The sequence below is a fragment of the Harmonia axyridis genome, chromosome 5, assembly GCF_914767665.1.
Source record: "Harmonia axyridis chromosome 5, icHarAxyr1.1, whole genome shotgun sequence".
In the NCBI taxonomy this organism is placed as follows: domain Eukaryota; kingdom Metazoa; phylum Arthropoda; class Insecta; order Coleoptera; family Coccinellidae; genus Harmonia; species Harmonia axyridis.
In genome coordinates this window covers 35377302-35399125 of record NC_059505.1, presented here as the reverse complement: position 1 = coordinate 35399125, position 21824 = coordinate 35377302, and the positions used below count along the sequence as shown (strand labels likewise).

The 21824-nt window shown below is 34.4% G+C and overlaps 1 protein-coding gene across 3 annotated transcripts in view; it reads right to left on the bottom strand.

Moving 5' to 3' along the window:
- LOC123680060 (retinol dehydrogenase 12-like) overlaps positions 1 to 20973 on the bottom strand; it is a 28395-nt gene extending 7422 nt beyond the window's left edge. Inside the window, exons 1-5 of one of the 3 annotated variants that reach the window (XM_045617718.1) lie at positions 20816 to 20973; positions 16254 to 16429; positions 15435 to 15761; positions 10877 to 11199; positions 9892 to 10167 (exon numbers count right to left, since the gene is read on the bottom strand). In XM_045617718.1, coding sequence (XP_045473674.1) covers positions 9982 to 10167; positions 10877 to 11199; positions 15435 to 15761; positions 16254 to 16422 — 1005 coding nt within the window. In that variant the 5' untranslated portion in view covers positions 16423 to 16429; positions 20816 to 20973 and the 3' untranslated portion in view covers positions 9892 to 9981. Of the gene's footprint in view, positions 1 to 1852; positions 2004 to 9891; positions 10168 to 10876; positions 11200 to 15434; positions 15762 to 16253; positions 16430 to 20815 lie in introns of those variants that run through there. The other 2 variants (XM_045617722.1, XM_045617719.1) reach the window with 2 other exon arrangements.
- Between the last annotated feature and the right edge of the window lie 851 nt (positions 20974 to 21824).

The following is a 21824-nucleotide window of genomic DNA, read 5'->3' as shown; positions in this document are numbered from 1 at the left end:
AACTCGACAGTCATTCCACAATCTGTAGAAGTTTTATTAATTTCGCAATTTTTTTCCAGCAGAACCAACTTTTTTTTGCTTTGTCCACTGGACTATAATTTTGATCGGCTGTATCTCAATTGATATTAGGTTTACGAAAAAGTTTGTGAGTACAAAATTGTAGAGGATTTAATGCTCTTCAACTCTAAAAATGAACGTTTTCATCGAAAACTACTTAGTTCGGAGGTTATGAGCAAAAAACTGAAAAAAGTCCGGAAATGTTGAGGTTCTTCGACCCTCGTCAAGTTAGCACAGGGTTTTCGTGTTGGATCACTTGACAGAGTCATCCCACAACACCCCCGAACAACCTGTAGAAGCAGGGACGTCGCTAGCCAAACTGCCGCCATAACAGCTTACTTTGCAGAATGATAAAAATTAATATTGGATAATCGGGGTCCAGGGCAAAAATATTTTGTACTAAGCAAAAGAGCGAGGAGGGGGGAAGAACTTTTTTTCTTAAATCAGTGAGAAAAACTAAGCAATACTTTTTTATAAAAAGTATCACTGGAATGAAAAAATGTATCTTAGATAAGTGTAATTATTTTTTATGGATTCAAATTTTAATCCAATAGATTATTTAGGATGAGTGAAATGCAATAAACAATAAACGTGCTCAACTGAATTCTAATGAATAAATGATAAAATATATGAATTGAATTCAAGTTTCAGATTCTTCTGCTGTGTTATGACTACATATAATGCTCGAACATTACTGAATTAGATAAAAAAAAATTAAAAGTGAAATTCGTTTACATAAGAAAAAAATATTTAATTCGTTCTTCCAGTAATCCAGATTACCCAGAAAAAGTAGATAATGCCGCCCTCCATTATTTGCTGCCCCTCTAGAGTAGGCCCTGCAATTTCATGTTCCTAGCTCAGTTGCGATTTCAGAAAAAGCTTGAAAATTTGTTTTTTTTTTGTATGAGATTATCGAGTAAAACAATCGGATGATGCGGATGAATGATTTAATTCGAATGCGCCCATTCTCAACATTAGATAATTTGATATGAAAAATGAAGAAAATTATAAAATAACGGAATGTGGTATGAAACAATGAAACTTCTTATATTTCTTAGGAAGGATCAGTTGGAAGTGGTGAAATGGAATTGTTTTCTTATATTTTGCATTCTATTCTGAGGAATCAACATTCTGATTAGAGAATTGAAAAGAAGATAATCCAGAAGCCCAAGTGGCAATACAATTCGGCAAGATAAAGGGAACGCCGACAAGCCTGATGGGTGCATATGTTTTTTTTTTGGCGTCAATAACTCGTAAACAGCACTATGAGAGGATCACGCCAAATCTGGATATTTATGAGTAGGTATTATGTATAATGCGGCACCTGTGATGATTTTTTATGTTAATTAAATTTGTCGGTATTCCTTCCTGTTGTTGCTGACTAAATTAAATCTCATTTGGTACTTCGAATGGCTACAAATGTAATTTTTGTTGATCAAGCTTGAAATGCCGCCCTTGAAATTTGCCTCCCTACGCGACCGCCTACCCTGCCTACTCCCTAGCGACGGCCCTGTGTAAAAGTTTCATTAAGTTCGGAATTTTTTTCAGCAGACCCACCCTTTTTGTATTTTTTCTACTGGACTATAAAGGCTACAACTGGAAAATATATTTCAGGATGAACTCTTCATGATTTTCAATGTAACATATCCTCCTAAAATCTCTTGGATAAATTGCTTGCTTATGAAATAAAATATGTTAGATTTTAGCTCAAATTAAAATTAAATCGAACCCTCTATACATTCGTGGCTTAATATCACATCTCACATTAATTAAGTCATTAATTCTTGGCACTTACCCCCTGAAGTAGATAAAGAATATCCCTTAAACTTAATCACTCTTCACACCAAACTATCAGTCCATTCGATAGACCTCACAATGAAATTCCAATGCAATAGTCACGTTTCTGACAATTTCCATTGAATGATGATTGGCTGTGCCTAAAGAATGAACTGCAGTGGTATCAAATTAACCTTTGGATTAGTGTTAATATGATAAATCCATTATCTATACTTCGTTCGGAATCGAAAGTAAATAATAACACCTTTTCGCCTTTTAGTGTTGTCTAATAGGAGTAAAATCGTTAAAACCAATTTTTTATTTTATAGCACATTAGTCTTTATTTTTCTGGAATCTACCCTGATGCTGATGGGCATATACCACACAAGTCAGAATGAATATTGAAGAGATGGTAAGTATCCTCTCGTTTTTAAAAACACCTCTACAGCTCTCAGTCGGTCTCACATTGAATAAAACTCTGAGTGCTTTTTTTTGCTGCAGAAGAACTCTCTGGGCCTCTCTAGACTGTCCCCAGAGAATGATACCTAAGGCGGCCGGTGCATGAAATGCTGAGTAGTAAGTTAACTTCGCCACTTCTATTGTGGAAATTTCTTTCATTCTCTTTATCATGAAAATGGCACTTGACAGCTTCTTTCATAAGAGATGGATATGATTCGACCATATTCTTTTGTTTGCTTTCGATTTGTGAACAAGATGGTTTGTGTCTTCTCAGGATTCATCAGAAGACCGTTCACCGAAAACCAGTATCCAGCGCTCTCTTCACTCTGACGAGCCAGCCTCTGCAATATGTTTTCATTTCTTGAGATGTTGAGAAATGCAGTATCTTTACCATAACTGCAAATTTTTCCAGCTGCTATATTTTCAGACAGATCATTCATGAATATGATAAACAACAGGGGGTCCAAAATTGAACCCTGTGGAACTCCAGCTTCAAGTTTTTTCTGACTAGATGATTTTTCATTCCACTTCACGACCTGATATCTGTCCTTCAAATAAGAGGAGAACGGATCATGTACCTTTCCTCTAACACCATAAAAATTCAGTTTATTCAAAAGGACTTCATGGCAAACTGTATCAAATGCCCTACTTAGATCAACGCAAGTCATTTCCACATCACTACCGCTGTTATATGCTTCGGTTATAGTCTCAAGCACATCAATCATAGCTGTGATAGTTGATTTATTCTGCCGATAGCCATGTTGAGTATTATTTAGAAGAGAATTTCGTTCTAGAAAGTTCAGCAGCCGATTTTTCAAGGCCATCTCAAAAAGTTTCGAAATTGTGGGCAAGACAGATATTGGCCTATAGCTAGAACACATTCGGATGTCACCTTTTTTAAAAACAGGTGTAATAAGTGCCAACTTAAGCTCACTTGGAAAAATGCCCTGATCAATGCAATCATTGAAGACCCTACTCAAAGGCTCTTCAATGTAGGGTACAATTCTTTTTAACAAAGAGGTGGACATGCCATAAATATCCTTGGAATCTTAATTTTTTAAATTATCTGCAAGTTTCAATATTTCATCTTCGGTGACAGGAAACACATACAATGATTCAGAAACATGCAACTTACTGTTGTTCAGTAGATCCAGCGATGCTCGAGGTGACGGTCTAGCCTGACTATGTGCAGCAGCAATGAAATGGCTACCGAAACAATCCGCCGTGAGATCAGTCTCCTCTGATGAAGTGGATATGTCTCCTTTCTTTCTTGATTCCTGATTGATGATCTTCCACATCGCTTGTATTTTATTGGCCCCTCTGTTTATTTTTTCAGCATTTTTTTCTTTTATCGATTGAACAATACTTTCCTTCAATAATTTTTTCAGTCTAGCGTAAAGTCTTGCACTAGCCTCGTCTTTTTTCACCCTAGCAATCGCGTGTGCAGCATCAACTTTGTTCTTCAACAATTCGATATGTTTACTGCTCTTCACATTTTCCTTCTGTTTTATTTCAATTTTCTCCCCAGGGAAGCAGTATCCAAATATTTCAACCAACCTATCATGGAAATTTTTAAATTGTACCTCAGCATTTTCAGCATACAGTCTGCTCCAGTTTTCAGCTTTTAAATGTTTTATAAATTGATTAGAATTCTTTTCGTTAATTTTCCTTATAAATTTAAATCTTCTTCTTCCAGTTATTGTATGGGATAGTGGAATCTTTACAATCTGTGCGTGATCATCTGATAGATGTGGTTCGTAGGTTATGTTGCGGAGAGTATCCTGGCATATATTTGTAACTACATTATCAATGCATGTGTCCGTGTATGTACCCTGGCGAGATGATTCATGGAATGTATAGTCCAAGTTGTATGAATAAAAGAGTTCAAGTAACTCGTCTCTTAATTTCGATGGCTTTGCGAAATCAATATTGAAGTCTCCTGAATCCTGATATCACTATTTTATCATTCCTGTATGTATCATAGCATCTCTCGAGCAGATCATTCAATACCGCCATAAATACCACCGGATCAGCCGATGGTGGTCTATATAACGAGACAGCAACAAGGTTATATTTTTTAATTCTTACCGCTGCGAGTTCAATTACTCTCTCAACAGATAGATTACGTAGCTCATCGAGCCCTACACCTGATAAATCCTTTTTTTATGATGACTGCAGCACCCCCATGCCGTGACGTTTCTCTGCAGTAGGCGTTTACTACTTTGTAATTATTTAAATTTATTTTTTGGAGAATATCATATGATAACCAGTGTTCCGTCAGGCTAGCTATATCAACTTGTCGTTCATTCAGAAAGTTGCTAAACATATCTATTTTATTTGCTAGGGACTGGATGTTCAGGTTTGACAAAGTAAGGTAATTTATTTTACCTTTCTGGGGTTTCAGAGACTGGATTTTTTCGAAAAAATGTAAATCGACGAATAGTCACCCCACTTGGCCAATTCTCACTATTATAAAGTTCATCTTTCAAGTCCATATCCCCTCCTATTTTGAAGGCCATGCTATGTGCCCCATTTCGAGTTTGCATTGCTTCGACAATAAAGGATCGTCCAGGAAAAATGAGTTTCAGGTGACTTTTTATTTCTTCTTCGGAAGTTTTTAATTTCACCTTCCCAAGGTGAATCCATACCTTCGGTTTAACACCAACAAAACTGTTTTCGTTATTAATTGTTCGCGTGCCCTTTATGATTTTTTCTCGATGAATTCTTGTTTTTCTTTTTTGTTCAGAGTGTAAACCCTGCTTCAAAATATCGCTATATTTATTTAAAACGTTACATGCAGATTTGTTGTTATTTGTTTTCACTTGCGTGTGAAGAAGTTGTTGACCCCTACAGCTGTTTTCCGGCGTTGACACCTTTACCTTATCAGTTTCAAATTCACCATCTGATCGAACTGAGATTGGAATATTCCTTTAACGTTGTTGTTATTTCTCGTTTTTTTTTGTTATTGTGATTTGGCTCCAATATACCTCGACATACCTCATTATTGTTGTCTTTCTCTAGCACATTTAGTTTGAATATAAGTAACTTGTTCTTGTCTTCCATCTCTGATATTAATTTTTTCAGAAGTGAATTTTCATTTATGAGCTTTTCGTTTAAGGTAAAAGGTTATTAAGTTATATATTTCATTTTTTCATATCAAACTTTTGATTGTTGCTATAAGTGGGAATTCTGGATGTTTCCTCTTAGTCTTAGATGTTCTCCTTCTGTCTTCCTGGTATTGGGAAATCACTTCATCCAACTGAAGTAACCTATTAAGGAATCCCTTATTCAGTCTGTTCATTCTTATCTCAATAGGTTCTATTCTGGTATCAAGATAAAGTAGACTGTTTGAAGGATTATGAAGTGGATTTCTAGGATGTCTCATTCGGGTTATGGTTCTCAATGCGGTCCTTTCTGCTACTGTGAGATTTTTAATTGCTGGAGGCTTGCAGTTGGAAAACACTGGGTGTGCGTATTCTAATAAAGGTCTACAGATTGTTTTATATATTATTGATGCACTTTTGATGTTAATGCCTTGCTTTCTGTAAACTAATTTGGAAAAATATTTGGCTCTTGATATGGTTAGTCTCTTCATCAACTTGGCGTGTAGGTTGAAGTTCAATTTATTATCAATGTTCATTCTAAGGTTTTTGATTGCAGGTACAGGTTTTATGCTTTTTCGATTGATCTTTATAGTTGGCGATGGAGGAGAGATTTTGTGGTCGAAAATTATAAACTGCGACTTGTCTGGATTCATCTTCATTCTCCACTTCCTGAACCAGTTGGAGAGTTCATCAAGGAGTTCTTGAAGCTTCTGTATGCAAGTTTTTAATGTTTTTGCATGGGATACCAGAGTTGTGTCGTCTGCAAATTGCAAAATGTAAAGGGAATTCTTGTTTTCTCGGATGATAATAATATTAACAACTAGTTTAGTTAACAATGCAGCCCGTAACTGAAAAATTCATCCGTGGAATTTTTAAATTTTACTCTTAGTTTGAGTACACTATTATAATGTTGAACAGCATTGGCTTTTCTGTGACCAGTTTTTGAAATACACAAGGAAATATATCAAGAGGGGCGTTGTCAAGAAGTAAGAGACACGTTGACGATCGAAAACCATCAAGAATCATTGTAAAATGCACATTTTCAATGAAAAATAATAAAAAAGTGAAAAATACGAGGGGGCGTTAAAGTAAAGAATTACCAACGACTTTCATTTTGAATAATGTTTGACTCACCCCGTAGCTAACAATAATTTTTATTAAAAACCAGTCTGAACTTATTACCTTATGAATAAACCATATTTGTCCTGCAAAAGTGTTTCATTCAAGATTTTTTACTACGAGAAATTTTACTTCAAAGAAATGATATTTTTTATTTTCGACCCCTGTCTCGAAAACTAGTCATAGGATTGAGTTGGTCCCATAGACTTCCTTGTTCAGTTTCAGAAGGAAAAATGCAGAAAAATTAACAATGATGATGACAATTTTGCTATTAGGCTGCTGCCTGTTCCTTCTTTGTGGAAAATACGATGAAAAAGATGAACCGAGATGAAGTGTGAGTCTTTCCATGATAATTTGTCAATGCTTACTGAACAGAAATGTCGAAACAATATGGTTTCTACTTTCTGTCAAATCACAGTTATCCCTATATAAAGTTCTATCACTCTAAATGAAACACCCGGTATTTACGGAACCCCTAGTTAACTCCATATCTAAGTGAACGGCAGGACAAACCTACCTATCTAGATTTTTGATTCGTAAAATAAAAATAAAATATGGAAATATGGATATTTAGGTTTTCAATTGAAAATAAATATATCTGAACTTTCCTCAACTGTTTTTATGAGCAAGTTACATAAGCGTACAATTATGCTTCCGCCATTTTTTTTTCCGAAATTCGAGGCTTTAATGTGAAAAACTGGTACTACACTCATGATTCAAAGTATCGTCCATCGCTGGCCACTACTTTCTCCCATCTTTCGCGCAGCGTATGAATCCCGCGTTGAAAAAACTGGTCATCTTTTAAAGCGATCCACGAATCGGTCCAATTTTCTTCTTCATAAGATCGGAAGTGCTGATCAGCCAGGCCGTGTGCCATTAATCGAAACAAGTGATAGTCCGAGAGAGCAACGTCTCGAGAATATAGCGGGTGGGGTAGGACATTCCCGTTTCCATGTATGTCTTGACCACTTTCGCAACATGGGGTCGAGCATTGTCATGATGTAAAATCACTTTATCATATCTCTCATTGTATTGCTGCAGTTTGTTTTTCAATGCTCGGCTCAAACGCATCAATTGCGATTGATTATGATCGCCTGTGATTGTTTCAATCAGTTTTAGCAACTCATAATACACTACGATGAGCTCGTCCCATCAAATACTGAGCATGACCTTGGAACCGTGAATATTCGGTTAGGCCGTAGTCTTGGAAGCATAACCAAGATATCCCCATCCGAGCTTGGGATCATCATAATGAACCCATTTTTTTATTTTTTTATTACCTAAATGTAAAATATAAGTTACCGAACTAGTTTTCCTTGAATTTCCTGAATTCACCTTGATGAATAGCATTATTTTTTCTATGAATAATTCAATAATAAGCCGAAAGATCCTCGACATCATAGAATATCTTCAATAAAAAACCTATAAATAAATGTCACCCCTACGACTACACGACCCTACGAAATAAAACAATTCAATAAAATAAAGCACGTACACAACCTTTTGAGCGTTCGTTCATTCATGTGCCATTGGAAACTACAGAACCGTATATACAGGATGAGTCTTTGACTTGTACATATAATTCAACCGAAGATTCCTGAGGTCAAGAGAAACACATTTTTCCTTTAACATTTTTCGGTTTCGACTCTTTTGAGAAAATATACAGGCTGTTCAAAATCCATGAAAAATTGAATTTTTAGTTAAAACTCGGAAATGGAATGGAACCGAAGAGAATGAGTATAGTTTTCATTGATGTGATGAATTTTTTCTAAACATAAAATTCCGTCAAAGTCCGGTCAACTCCAAAAAGCCCGCTATACTAAGAGAGAAAGAAAATAGAATCAGAATAGTATATTCTAAAACAAGTTGCAGAATGCGCTCCTATTCCAACACGAATTCGAAATCCGATAACGAGCGACGAAGGAGCGAGTTTTCGAACGCAAGAGTGTTGGAATTGCCTTCTGCAATGAGTATTAGACAATATTTTCTCTATTTCAGTCAAGTTTTGTGAAATATTGTCGAAATACAATGAAAAATTCAGATTTTATGTCCTAGTGACTTTTGTATTGTATCTTGGCAGTTGGTGTGACTGTTGTGGAAATTGACAGATTACGGAATTTGAATGTAAATTGTACGTGAATCGTACGAATTTTGAAATAATTTACAAATACGCATTAAATTCGTGAATTATGTCTGACGAAATCGATTTAACACAACCAGAATCAAGAGAAATTGTGAATAATGTTGCAAATCATTTCACTATATCCAAATTATATTATCTTGACAATTGACGTGTGTTTAATTTTGATAGGATTGGAAGTCATAGATAGACACAAAACGAAAAATATAACTGAAAAAATGCTGTAATGAGTTCATTACAGCACTCTTTTTAGAACTGTAATGAACTCATCACGATAGTGAAATAGAAAAAAAATAGTAAAGGAAAAAAGTGTTTCATTTGACCCCATCAATCTTTGGTTGAAAGATTCACCCTGTATATGTGTAGTTTAAAAGTAATATAAATAAAATCATGTCATTGTTGACTGTTTACTTATCAAGATGGAGAGTTCTGATGATCAGATCCTCTTAAAATTTGATTTGAACATTCGAATAGTTATTTTTCTTATACTGGATGGAAGAAGACGAAAATTAAAGATTTCCTTGATGATTTTAAGAAAGAAAGTTTCATAAACGTGGGTTCGCAAACGATTTGTTATCGATTTATAGGGAGTTAAAATTTGATTTTCTCCTCATACCACCTGCACTTCACAAGATATTTAAATAACATAAGCATTTTTAGATACATTTTTCAAGTTTGATATTTTTGTGTCCGCTTTTTTCCTCCAGAAGTCTGTTTGGTGAAACTCTGGAAGTTAAAAAAAATTTAAAAGACCCTTTGATCTATAGTGACAAACTTCTTGGTGTCTTCTATTTGTTGTATCTGCTACTTTCATCTTAATCAGTTCTCTATTGTTCTGATGATGGGGTCATCAAATTTTGCAGCACGCTAGAAAAGTGCTATTCTTTATCAACTGGAAAATATCAACATATTCGGATCTGTTATGATTGAAATATCGAGTTTTTCTATATTATTCTTGTTTAGTTCTGGTAATAATAGGTTTTTGCGGGAAAAATCGACAATTTTAATTAATAAAAATCATGTTTCGTTAACGATATGCATTCATAAAAATTGAAATAACCTCTGCTCCAATGGATTTGAACAGAATACATATTACTCATCATTGAGATTTCAACCAGCGAATTTTTTTATATTTATTCTCATTATAGGAGATGGCACTCTATTCTTCAAATATTATGATTCGAACATCTTTTTTTCTTCTAATATTTGAAAGGAAGGCATCAATGAAACTCATCCAACGTTTTCAAATTCAAGTCACAAACACACACAACTAAAATCTCTCATTATCGAAAGAAATATATACAAATTGAGCGAAATGTTTTGTGTTCACAGCTTCTCTTCGGGTTGTAGTCCAACTATTCGTTCAGTTTTATTCCAAATATCTTCACAGAATCCTATGTTATCGCAGTTTCTAGGCTTATGAAATGGTTTGCATCGGAAGATATTAAGGCCACCTTCTATAGTCTTACTCGATATAGCGTGAAGGATAGATTCTGCTGCCAGTCTTGAATCCTAAAAATCAAGGATAATACAGTAATATAATTCTTCAATGTTCAAATTTTAAATTTAAGCATTTTTTCACTATAATAAAATTGAATTAAATCGAAATACAAAATTTGTGGATGTAGTAATCAACTGGTATGGCATAAGAGTTTGTATGCCCAATGGGTAAGGGATGTTGATGTTACTGTTTCAAGACATGTATTCAGATATAAATAGATAAAGAAGCATGTGAAATGATACCAAAGGCATTATAAGACAAATAACACATCAACAATGATATACCTACGTTGTTGTTATATTTTATGTTATACTTTCAGAACAGAGGCTTTCCAGTGTACACTGTCAGCTTGGTACTCTTAATGCATATCTTCATAGTATAACAATATTTTGAAGTTATCGAAGAAAATGAAACAGTTTTTATGAAAACTAAAGAATAGTGTGATAAATTTCAAGATAGCTTAGATACATAGCAGAAATTGAAATTGGAGGTATAAAGATAAAATGAAACATGAAGATCCATATGAATAAAAAGGTAGAGAAATTGTGCAAAGAACATATCATCAGATTCAGAAACTGAGAGGAAAGTTCAAATAATAGAAGAATTGAATAAAATTTCTCTAATACAAGAATGCGTAGATGTCCAAATCCAATGGAAGTTGTTCAAGTTTTCAACCAATTGGAGTTTCGCTTGGAACCTATCAAACTGAATAGAACTCACCGTAGAAAAAATATTTGTCAATATCCCAAATAATCTCCTAAAGAAAGCTTCTTCTGCCCCTGGTACATCAAGGCTGTCAAAAATAGGTGTTTGGACTACACCTGGATCGATTGAAAAAACTTTGATTCCAAATTTTTCCAATTTTTTGTTCATCTCTTGAGCAGCCATTGTGTTCAATGCCTTAGAATTGGCATAGACCAATAAACGACTTCCAAAATACACTTTTTTCCACGGTTTTAAACCGGAAAAACTCAAGCAGTTGAAGTATGCTAGAAATGAGGTCAAGAAAACAATTCTTGCACCATCGGATTTCTTCAAGAGATCTGTATAGAAAAAAAAAACATTAATTTTGCTAAAAAAAATCTCATGGTAAAGAAATATACATAGATATTCTTCATATAATATATGAGAAAAGGTACTGAACAAGAATGAGGGTCTGAGGGCCTTTAATAACGTTTCAAAGTGGAAAATTGATCAGATCACCAGTGGATGAATTATGAACTTCTCTTCATTCATACAGAAAGTTAAGGAAAATCAGAAATTTTGTGACTGTTTCAAAAGTTGTCAATTGTTTTTCGCCAAATGTTTATTTACGAGAAATTGAATATTTACTCTCTTGGATCTGAATGGTTTGCTCCTCCTTTGATAACTTTTTCAGTTCCAGGCTAGTTCTTGTCGTTTGTGTTTCTAAGATTTTTGGATCTGTTATTGTTTCAGTTACTTTCTTGACAATCAATTTTCAATCACACTCTGAAAATTTGTTCTGCAGCAATGCAATGCCTAGACATAAACTTAGTGGGAATGAAACCAATAAGTCTATTCTCTTGGTATGATCGATGCGTATACATTTGAGAGCAATACAAAAATATTATTAACTCTAAATAAGAAAGCATATGTAAATGAAATCTCAGTATTAGCAGAGGAAATGTAAACGTAAATGTAAAATAATACATTTCAACGTATGATACAAGAGTATCTACAGATGAAAACCTCAGCAAGAACTGTCTCCCCGTATAGATGTAGTGATTGGTTTGTGTATTTGTGCACTGAATAAGCTGACATATTTATATTGAAGGGCCTCCTCTTCATTCAAACCAAATCCTTTCATCTTTCCTCCTGACGACAATATAAAAAAAATAATAATATCAATCTGAAATAAGAAAAAGTACCAGAAAGGAGTAATAAATATAAGTTTCCATTATATTGATTTGAAGTAAGCGACCCATTCTGAAAATATAATCTGAAACTGAATGGGTAGCTTAGAAACCACCATGACATTTATAAATTGGACAAGTATTAACCAAATGGTCAATGATTTCAATTTCTTTCAATAGAATACCATTTGAAGAGCATACTATTGCAACGAACATGGCTAGTCTTAAGTGGATTTAAAATACGTCGAATTATACCAGGAGAATTGAAACCTGGAACTTTCTCTAGAGGATCAACGATTAGACCTTTTTGAAGACATTACAAGAACTACATTCGGAAGGCCAAAATTTCCTAGTCACTTTCATTAGATTGAAGGAAAGCATTCATGGGCGCCCGCAGGGGGGGGCCAGGGGGGGCCATGGCCCCCCCTGAGATTTTGTATGCCTCATTTTTCAGCACAACTCCCTCAATATTACTTTCTCAATCCAAAGGGCAAGGAAAAAAGGAAAGTGATGGATTCACAACAATTTTCCGATTTTGAATGGAATTACTTTACATATATGTAATCCATAATCGGCAGAGGTATTTTTTGAATTGAGCACTTTTTGGGGAAGAAAAATCATGGAATCGAACGCACTCCATGCGTGTCAATTTTTTCATAACTTCATCTTATATATGCTCTCATATTGTCTTTAATATATGAAAGTAAGAAAAAAGTGTTGGAGAAAATAGAAAAAAAAATAACTGATTATAACAACAATAGTTTTTTGCGGAACTCACGATATGCCTATACGAGAGAGAAACCAAACTCTGGCAATTTTAGTGATCTTTCGAAATTCGGAGTAGACGCTGATGACAAAGAGTTAGAGATCCATTTATTCAACGCAGCTGGTAACTCGAAATATACTTCTCACAAAATTCAAACTGAGATCATTTCAATAGCTGGGCATGTAATAATATTGTAGAAGAAGCAAATTCTTCGAAATATTTCAATGTAATGGATGACGAGTCTGCTGATATTTCTGGACATGAGCAGTTATCTATTGGAATACGATATGTACAAGAGCAAAATGAAAATTTTACAGTGAATAATGAAGAGTTTCTTGAATTCGTACAATTGAACAAATTGAATGCTGATTGCATAGCTGCTTCAATCCTTGAGTTTATAGAAAAATTTGGTTTGAATTTGGACAAACTTGTAGCACAAGGTTATGATGGATGCTCAACAATGGCTGGTGGAATTCACGGGGTTCAAAAGATCATAAGACAAAAGAAGAAGAAAGTAATTTATTTCCATTGTGCCTCCCATAGGTTGAATTTAGTAATAAATGACATCTGTAAAATTACTGAAATTCGTAATATCATTGGCACCGTTAAGGACATTATAGTCTTTTCTCGAGAGAGTACTTTAAGAAGAAATCTGATTCCAAATATTCCTTTGTTTTGTGAAACTTGTTGGTCAGCTGAATATGAATCTTTGCGAGTTTTCTCTGAAAACTACATTCAAAACTCTTCCTGCTATAAAATCTGGAGAAATTTCAATGAATTCTTCAACAACAAAAGGAGCTGCTCAGTTATGGGCTGCAATAAACTCTTTCACTTTTGTGGTTTGTTTGACGGTAGCAAGTAAATATTGAAACCAATAGCAAATACACTACAAGGTGTTCCTATTAATTTTGTGGATGTTCACCTTGATATGAATATAATTATTGAAATATGTGGAAAACATCGCTCCGATGATGTATGCTTCACAGAAATTTTTCCAAAGCATCATCTATTGCTCAGTCTCGATATAGAGATTGGAAAACCACGAATTTGCGGTAGACAAATGTACAGATCTAATTATGAAGCAGATTCAGCTGAAGATCACTTCAAATAATCTATATTCATTCCATATTTAGATCATTTGATTTCTGCCCTTGAAACGAAATTCTCGAAAGAACATGTAATGCTTTTTTCTTTGTTCAATTTTCTGCCAAAGAATTCAAAATTACTAGATATTGAATCTTTTTTTTAATTCTACACAGCCCTGCCCCCTCTTATGAATATAGAAATAGAAAAAACGGAATACTGATGTCGCCTACGACAATAATGGACGCCTTATCGTTTTTCAATAATTTTCATTTTGCCCCCCCTGAGAAAAATTTCTGCGGGCGCCCATGAAAGCATTAATGTTAAGGTTTGCGTGATTTTAATCTGGCAGTTCTAGTATCTGGGAGGTAAGATACAATTGGAAATAAGTTCGGGTAGAAATTAAATTTATGCCAAGATTTCTTGACTGCAACTTGTCTATGAATATGAGGCGGAAGTAAATGTGATAGCACTGTTGACCTATTAGGAGTTATGTTTCGAATTTCTTTCAATTTAGTGAAAACGTAGTTTGCTGGCTGGTTCATCGAAATCGAAAAACTGAAAACGTGACAAAGACAGATAAGTGGACGCTCAAGTTCTACCACTACTCCAGAAGGTTTCTGACTGGGTCATCTACTCGTAGAGATCCTTTGAGTACTTGTCGAATCATGCAACAGCTTCTTTTGGACGTAACTTGTGTTTTGGTTTCAATTGAAACAGTTCGTCGAAAGCATCGAGGCGTTAGTCCACATTCTCAAAGACTGTTGAGATGGATGTCACTAACTCAAAATCATATGCGACTTTATTTGGGATGGGCCAATGAGCTCGTGAATTCAAACGATCAATGAAGGTCAGCATTGTTCATAAATTAATCGAGATATGGACGGTTTTCGGATAGTCCTCTGATGTAGATCAGTTTAGGTATTAGTCTGTTTGGGGAGGCAATTTTTCGATAGAAAATTACAGAACTGTTGCTGCTTGATGCTACCATGAATGCGCAAATTTACATAGAGTGAGTGTGTCAATATTATTCCTTTGTTTCATGGTGCTATTGAGCCTCATTTTAAGACGATAATGTGCTACACCAACGTGCGAAAATTGGCGATGAAGCTCTGGAAATCCATGCTTTTTGGCTGTTTGCCTGTCTCCTTGGTCACCAGACCTCAATTCCATTGAACACGCTTGGGACCAGCTACAAAGAGCTTTGGATACTCATCAACTATCTCCGCACACACTTCAAGAACTCAGACGGCTTTTACAACAACTTTGGTGAGAACTTGATCAAGGTAGTAGCCTTGATCAATTTGAATAATCTGATCCAAAGTATGCAAAGGCGTTTTCAGGATGTGGTCGATATTCTATGAGGCTTCTTTACTGAACTTTATTTTTAAATTTTTTTATTTTGATTAATTTTGTACAACAAATACTGAAATTTAAAATTGGCCTAAAACTGTAAAACGTATAAAAAAATGGTCGGAAAAAATGAGTTAGACAATTGTGTAAACATTAAGATTACTTATATTCAAAAGTACCCAGAATTTCTTAGTTACCTCACCTATCAGCAGATGTGTGAGCAAGAAATGTCCAAAACTATTGGTCTGCAAGATAATGTCTTGACCATCATCACTTGTCCTATTCTGATGAACGTGACCAACACCTGCATTGTTGATCAGAAAGTCTATCTTTGGCTCCTCTGCTTTAATCTCTTCTGCAAATTTTCGAACTGATGCGAATTTACTCAAATCCAAATGTTTTATTATTACATTAGGATTGTTTGTCTGTTTCATTATTTCATCCCTTTCTTTCACAGCGTTCCTTCTACATGCTATGATGACTCTGCAGCCTCTGGAAGCTAGCAAGAGGGATGTTGTGTAACCAATACCTGCAACCAATAAATATACAAGTTTGAGTGACTTCACTGTTTCACCCCGAACGCCGGCCCTGATTGTTAATTTCCAATTTTTGGTTGTAAAACATAAAAGGTATGACACAAGTTTTAATCACTATCATGTACTGTACTCTACGGTTGAAAAAACTATGAAGCCTAAAGTAAGTAATTTTTTCAATGAAATAAGTCGGTGCAAACTTTTTTCGCTTATTCAGAATGACTCGAATGAGTAGTATCAATTATTATCTACTCATGACTATTTCTTTCAAGTAATTTTGAATTTAATGCTTTTATAAAAATAATCAAATTTCAATAAAGGAATCGAACAGTTCCACTGATCTTTCGATATAGCAAATGATTAATGATAATTACTAGAACCTACTTCCATTAAAAAAACAAGTAAAAAAAGTTTGAAGAGATATTCGAACAAAAAACAAAGGTATACCTACATGTTTCAACTTTAACAAATCGTTCATTATACATCACCTGAATTTCCACCAGTTATGATGGCAGTTTTTCCATTTAAACAAGCAAAAGTGTTAGATATTCCTGGCTTTGAATTCATACGTTTCCAAGCAACAATTTTTTTTAGTTCGGTGAAAATGATGCAAAGTATTGTCCAAGGGATCTTAATGATCTTCTCAAAATCAGCCATAATTAAGCTATAAAATGGGTAGGAAAATAATTAGGTACTTTCGAAAGTAATTAAATACAAATATTTACGATGTTGGAAATTGAAACCAATAATTATTTTGTGAGCCAACTTTAACTCAATAACTGAAATCTTGTTGATTTGATATTGTTATTTCCAAGGCCACTTCATTTTGAAGTAAGTGCTTGAAAAGTAAAAAGATTTCCTATCTTCAATACTGATTAGCTAATTCAAAAAAAATTCTTTTTTTTTATAATATCGAAATATCTGTGTGTTTATTTCATTAACTCCCCGCATTACTCTAGGTTGAACCCTTTCTTAACCTCTCGATATAGTATCTAGTGTAATGTGAGTATGGAAAGATTTGAGTATCTCCAAAAATTCTTTATGTTCTTCTTCATTTGAAACATTCTGATCGATCAGTAAGAAAATAGCCAGCATTGAAAATGTGATTGAACAAAATGTTTTTGATACAATGGACGTACATTTTGAATCGTATGCATTTCATGACACACAAATGAGATATTGAATGTTGACAATTTTTGTGTGTATCATTGAAAGAATTGCTTTGTGCTTTGCCTTTGCTATAAAATGGAAGATATGCCAAAGTGGAATCACAGCCATCTGAATGTAAAGGGTGTTGTTTTATTGCTATAGAACTTTAAAATGTAATAACACAACGATGGATTATTCGATTGACATGAATTTTATTAATCCGCAAGATAATCTTGTGGCATTACATTTCAAATATGATTTCTGGCATAGTCCAATCTCGACGTCCCACCATTTTCGATGACTTGTTCCAACATTTGTGGCCGTATATCGGCCATAACACGGCGAATGTTGTCTTCCAAATGGTCAAGGGTTTGTGGTTTATCCGCATAGACCAATGACTTTACATAGCCCCACAGAAAGTAGTCTATAGGTGTTAAATCACAAGATCTTGGAGGCCAATTCACAGGTCCAAAACGTGAAATTAGGCGGTCACCAAACGTGTTTTTCAATAAATCGATTGTGGCACGAGCTGTGTGACATGTTGCGCCGTCTTGTTGGAAACACAGCTCGTGGACATCATGGTTGTTCAATTCAGGAATGAAAAAGTTAGTAATCATGGCTCTATACCGATCACCATTGACTGTAACGTTCTGGCCATCATCGTTTTTGAACAAGTACGGACCAATGATTCCACCAGCCCATAAAGCGCACCAAACAGTCAGTTTTTCTGGATGTAACGGTGTTTCGACATACACTTGAGGATTAGCTTCGCTCGAAATGCGGCAGTTTTGTTTGTTAACGTAGCCATTCAACCACAAGTGCGCTTCATCGCTAAACAAAATAAAATGGACGTAGTGCGAGATAAGTATTCCGCACAGAACCATTATTTTCGAAATAAAATTGTTATATACCTCGAAATAAAACACCCGTTATTATAACTTATTGAATAACTTATTATTACAATGTAAATGTAAATATAACTCCGAAATTTTGGCATTTAGGTTAAGAAAACTCTCATGAAAAATATTCCGAATTTCCTAAGGACTTCAAAAGACAAAAACTATATCTTTTGCAGTAACATTCTAGGTCTAATGTCAAGAATTGTCACCATGGCAGCATGACTTTTCCGCCATATTTCAGGGATTGAAAATGTTTCCTAGAGTTCAAGTTCAATAAATAAGAAGATATGATACCCCATTCTCGATCTCTTTTTCTGAGAAACTAACAAGGTTAGTATTCATTTTTGGCCACCTTCTTTTGTTTTCGCGTTGTAAGCGAAAATTGTAAAAATGGCGATATCAAAAAATATTTATATCTCCGCTAATACTGATGATAGAGCTCTGAAATTAAAACATCTCCCCTGGTTTAAAAGTTGTAGTGCTAAAACATCGAAATTTGCCCACCCTGTACATTTCACGTGGAAAAAATTCCAAACTTAATTAAACTTCCACAGGTGGTTTGGGGATGCTGTGGGATGATCCTGTCAACTTATCCAACATAAGGATCCTGTGCTAGTTTGAGGAGGGCCGAAAAACCTCAACATTTTCGGACAAAACGATACAATGTTGTAGATAATTGAATTCCCCATAATTCAGTTTCCAGAAAATTTCATCTAAATATTTTCTCAATCGAGATGCAGCCAATCAAAATTAGAGAAATTTTCTCAAAATGTCAAAAATTGGTAAAAAACTAAGGTTTTGATCTTCTAACTAACAATTACCAGCAGTTCTATGGTAATTATAGTGATTTCTCATCAAAACCAACAAGAGGCTTCGACCAAAAGCCTATGTTTATGTGAAGAGTAGATATTTCAATGTTATAGTGGCATATTTTCACCGTACTGTAAATTCCTATTAACCCATAAATAATATCAACCCTCAATAATCAAATCAACTAGCTGAAATCAATAAATAATAACCAAGAATTAATGGAAACTAATGATTGTATATAACCGAAAAAAGTCTGAAAATGTTGGGGTTCTTCAGCCATCCTCGAGTTAGCACAGGATCTTCGTTTTGGATAACTCGACAGTCCTTCCACAACACCCCCGAACAATCTGTAGAAGTTTTATTAATTTCGCAATTTTTTCCAGCAGAACCAACTTTTTTTTGCTTTGTCTATATTATATAATTTATATATTTACTATAATTTTGATCGGCTGTATCTCAATTGATATTAGGTTTACGAAAAAGTTTGTGAGTACAAAATTTTAGAGGATTTAATGCTCTTCAACTTTAAAAATGAACGTTTTCATCGAAAACACTTAGTTCGGAGGTTATGAGCAAAAACTGAAAAAAGTCCGGAAATGTTGAGGTTCTTCGACCCTCCTCAAGTTAGCACAGGGTTTTCCTGTTGGATCACTTGACAGAGTCATCCCACAACATCCCCGAACAACCTGTAGAAGCAGGGACGTCGCTAGCCAAACTGCCGCCCTAACAGCTTACTTTGCAGAATGATAAAAATTAATATTGGATAATCGGGGTTCAGGGCAACAATATTTTGTACTGAGCAAAAGAGCGAGAGGGGGGGAGGAACTTTTTTTTTAAATCAGTGAGAAAAACTGAGGAATACTTTTTTATAGAAAGTATCACTGGAATGAAAAAATGTATTTTAGATAAGTGTAATTATTTTTTATTGATTCAAATTTTAATCCAATAGATTATTTAGGATAAGTGAAATGCAATAAACAATAAACGTGCTCAACTGAATTCTAATGAATAAATGATAAAATATATGAATTGAATTCAAGTTTCAGATTCTTCTGCTGTGTTTTGACTACATATAATGCTCGAATATTAGTGAATTAGATAAAAAAAATCAAAAGTGAAATTCGTTTACATAAGAAAAAAATATTCAATTCGTTCTTCCAGTTATCCAGATTTCCCAGAAAAAGTAGATAATGCCGCCCTCCATTATTTGCTGCCCCTCTAGAGTGCACCCTGCAATTTCATGTTCCTAGCTCCGTTTCGATTTCAGAAAAAGCTTGTAAATTTGTTTTTTTTTTGTATGAGATTATCGAGTAAAACAATCGGATGATGCGGATGAATGATTTAATTCGAATGCGCCCATTCTCAACATTAGATAATTTGATATGAAAAATGAAGAAAATTATAAAATAACGGAATGTGGTATGAAATAATGAAACTTCTTATATTTCTTAAAAAGGATCTGTTGAAAGTGATGAAATGGAATTGTTTTCTTATATTTTGCATTCTATTCTGAGGAATCAACATTCTGATTAGAGAATTGAAAAGAAGATAATCCAGAAGCCCAAGTGGCAATACAATTCGGCAAGGTAAAGGGAACGCCGACAAGCCTGATGGGTGCATATGTTTTTTTTTTGGCGTCAATAACTCTTGAACAGCACTATTAGAGGATCACGCCAATTCTGGATGGATATTTATGAGTAGGTATTAAGTATAATGCAACACCTTTGATGATTTTTAATGTTAATTAAATTTTTTAATATTCCTTCCTGTTGTTGCTGACTAAATTGAATCTCATTTGGTACTTCGAATGGCTACAAATGTAATTTTTGTTGATCAAGCTTGAAATTCCGCCCTTGAATTTTGCCGCCCTACGCGACCGCCTACCCTGCCTACTCCCTAGCGACGGCCCTGTGTAGAAGTTTCATTAAGTTCGGAATTTTTTCCAGCAGACCCACCCTTTTTGTATTTGTCTACTTGACTATAAAGGCTACAACTGGAAAATATATTTCAGGATGAACTCTTCATGATTTTCAATGTAACATATCCTCTTAAAATCTCTTGCATAAATTGCTTGCTAATGAAATAAAATATGGTAGATTTTAGCTCAAATTAAAATTAAATCGAACCCTCTATACATTTGTGGATTAATATCACACCCTACATAAATTAAGTCATAAATTCTTGGCACTTACCCCCTGAAGTGTATAAAGAATATCCCTTAAACTTAATCACTCTTCACACCAAACTATCAGTCCAATCGATAGACCTCACAATGAAATTGCAATGCAATAGTCACGTTTCTGACAAGTTCCATTGAATGATGATTGGCTGTGCCTAAAGAATGAACTGCAGTGGTATCAAATTAACCTTTGAATTAGTATTACTATGATAATTCCATTATACTCCGTTCGAAATCAAAAGTTAAAAATAATAACAGCTTTTCGCCTTTTAGTGTTGTCTAATGGGAGTGTAATCGTTAAAACCAATTGTTTATTTTATAGCACATCAGTCTTTATTTTGCATTGACAAATAAGTTACATTATGAAGGTTTTTCCGATGATAGGAATGATTTGAAATGGTTATAATGGCAGCACTGTGCATTATTTTTTGACATTTCTTATGTCATTTGTGTACAGTAGGTTATGTCATTCAATCATGGAAATAAACATGCTTCAACAACCTTTAGATATTGTTAAATAATAATAATAAATGATCTCATTCCTACAAGATCAATACAGATAATTTTACAAAGAAAAAAATAACCTCGAAAATTCAATGTGAGAATAGGCGGAGTCAAGTAATGCACCTAAGTACATCTCCTGTTCAGCTCAACCTAAATCGTAATAATAATAATAATATCAGTACTTTATTGCATATGCAATTGGTCATCGACCAAGGGTCCTTCAGCCTGTATTTTAACAATTTCTGATACATTGAATTTGAATCAATACAAACCATACAATGTTATGTATTTTTGAAATCAGGAAAAATTAAGCTTTTAAAAAATGGCACAGAAATCTAGTGTTCCATTCAAAAAAATATAACTTTGGGTCATAGCTCCGTAATGAAAAACCCTTTTGAAAAGACGAGCACGCCACTGGATTCTACGTAAAAAAGTGCCTCTATAATGTTTTAATTTCAGAGCTCTATTATCAGTATTAGCGGAGATATAAATGTTTTATCGATATCGCCATTTTTCCA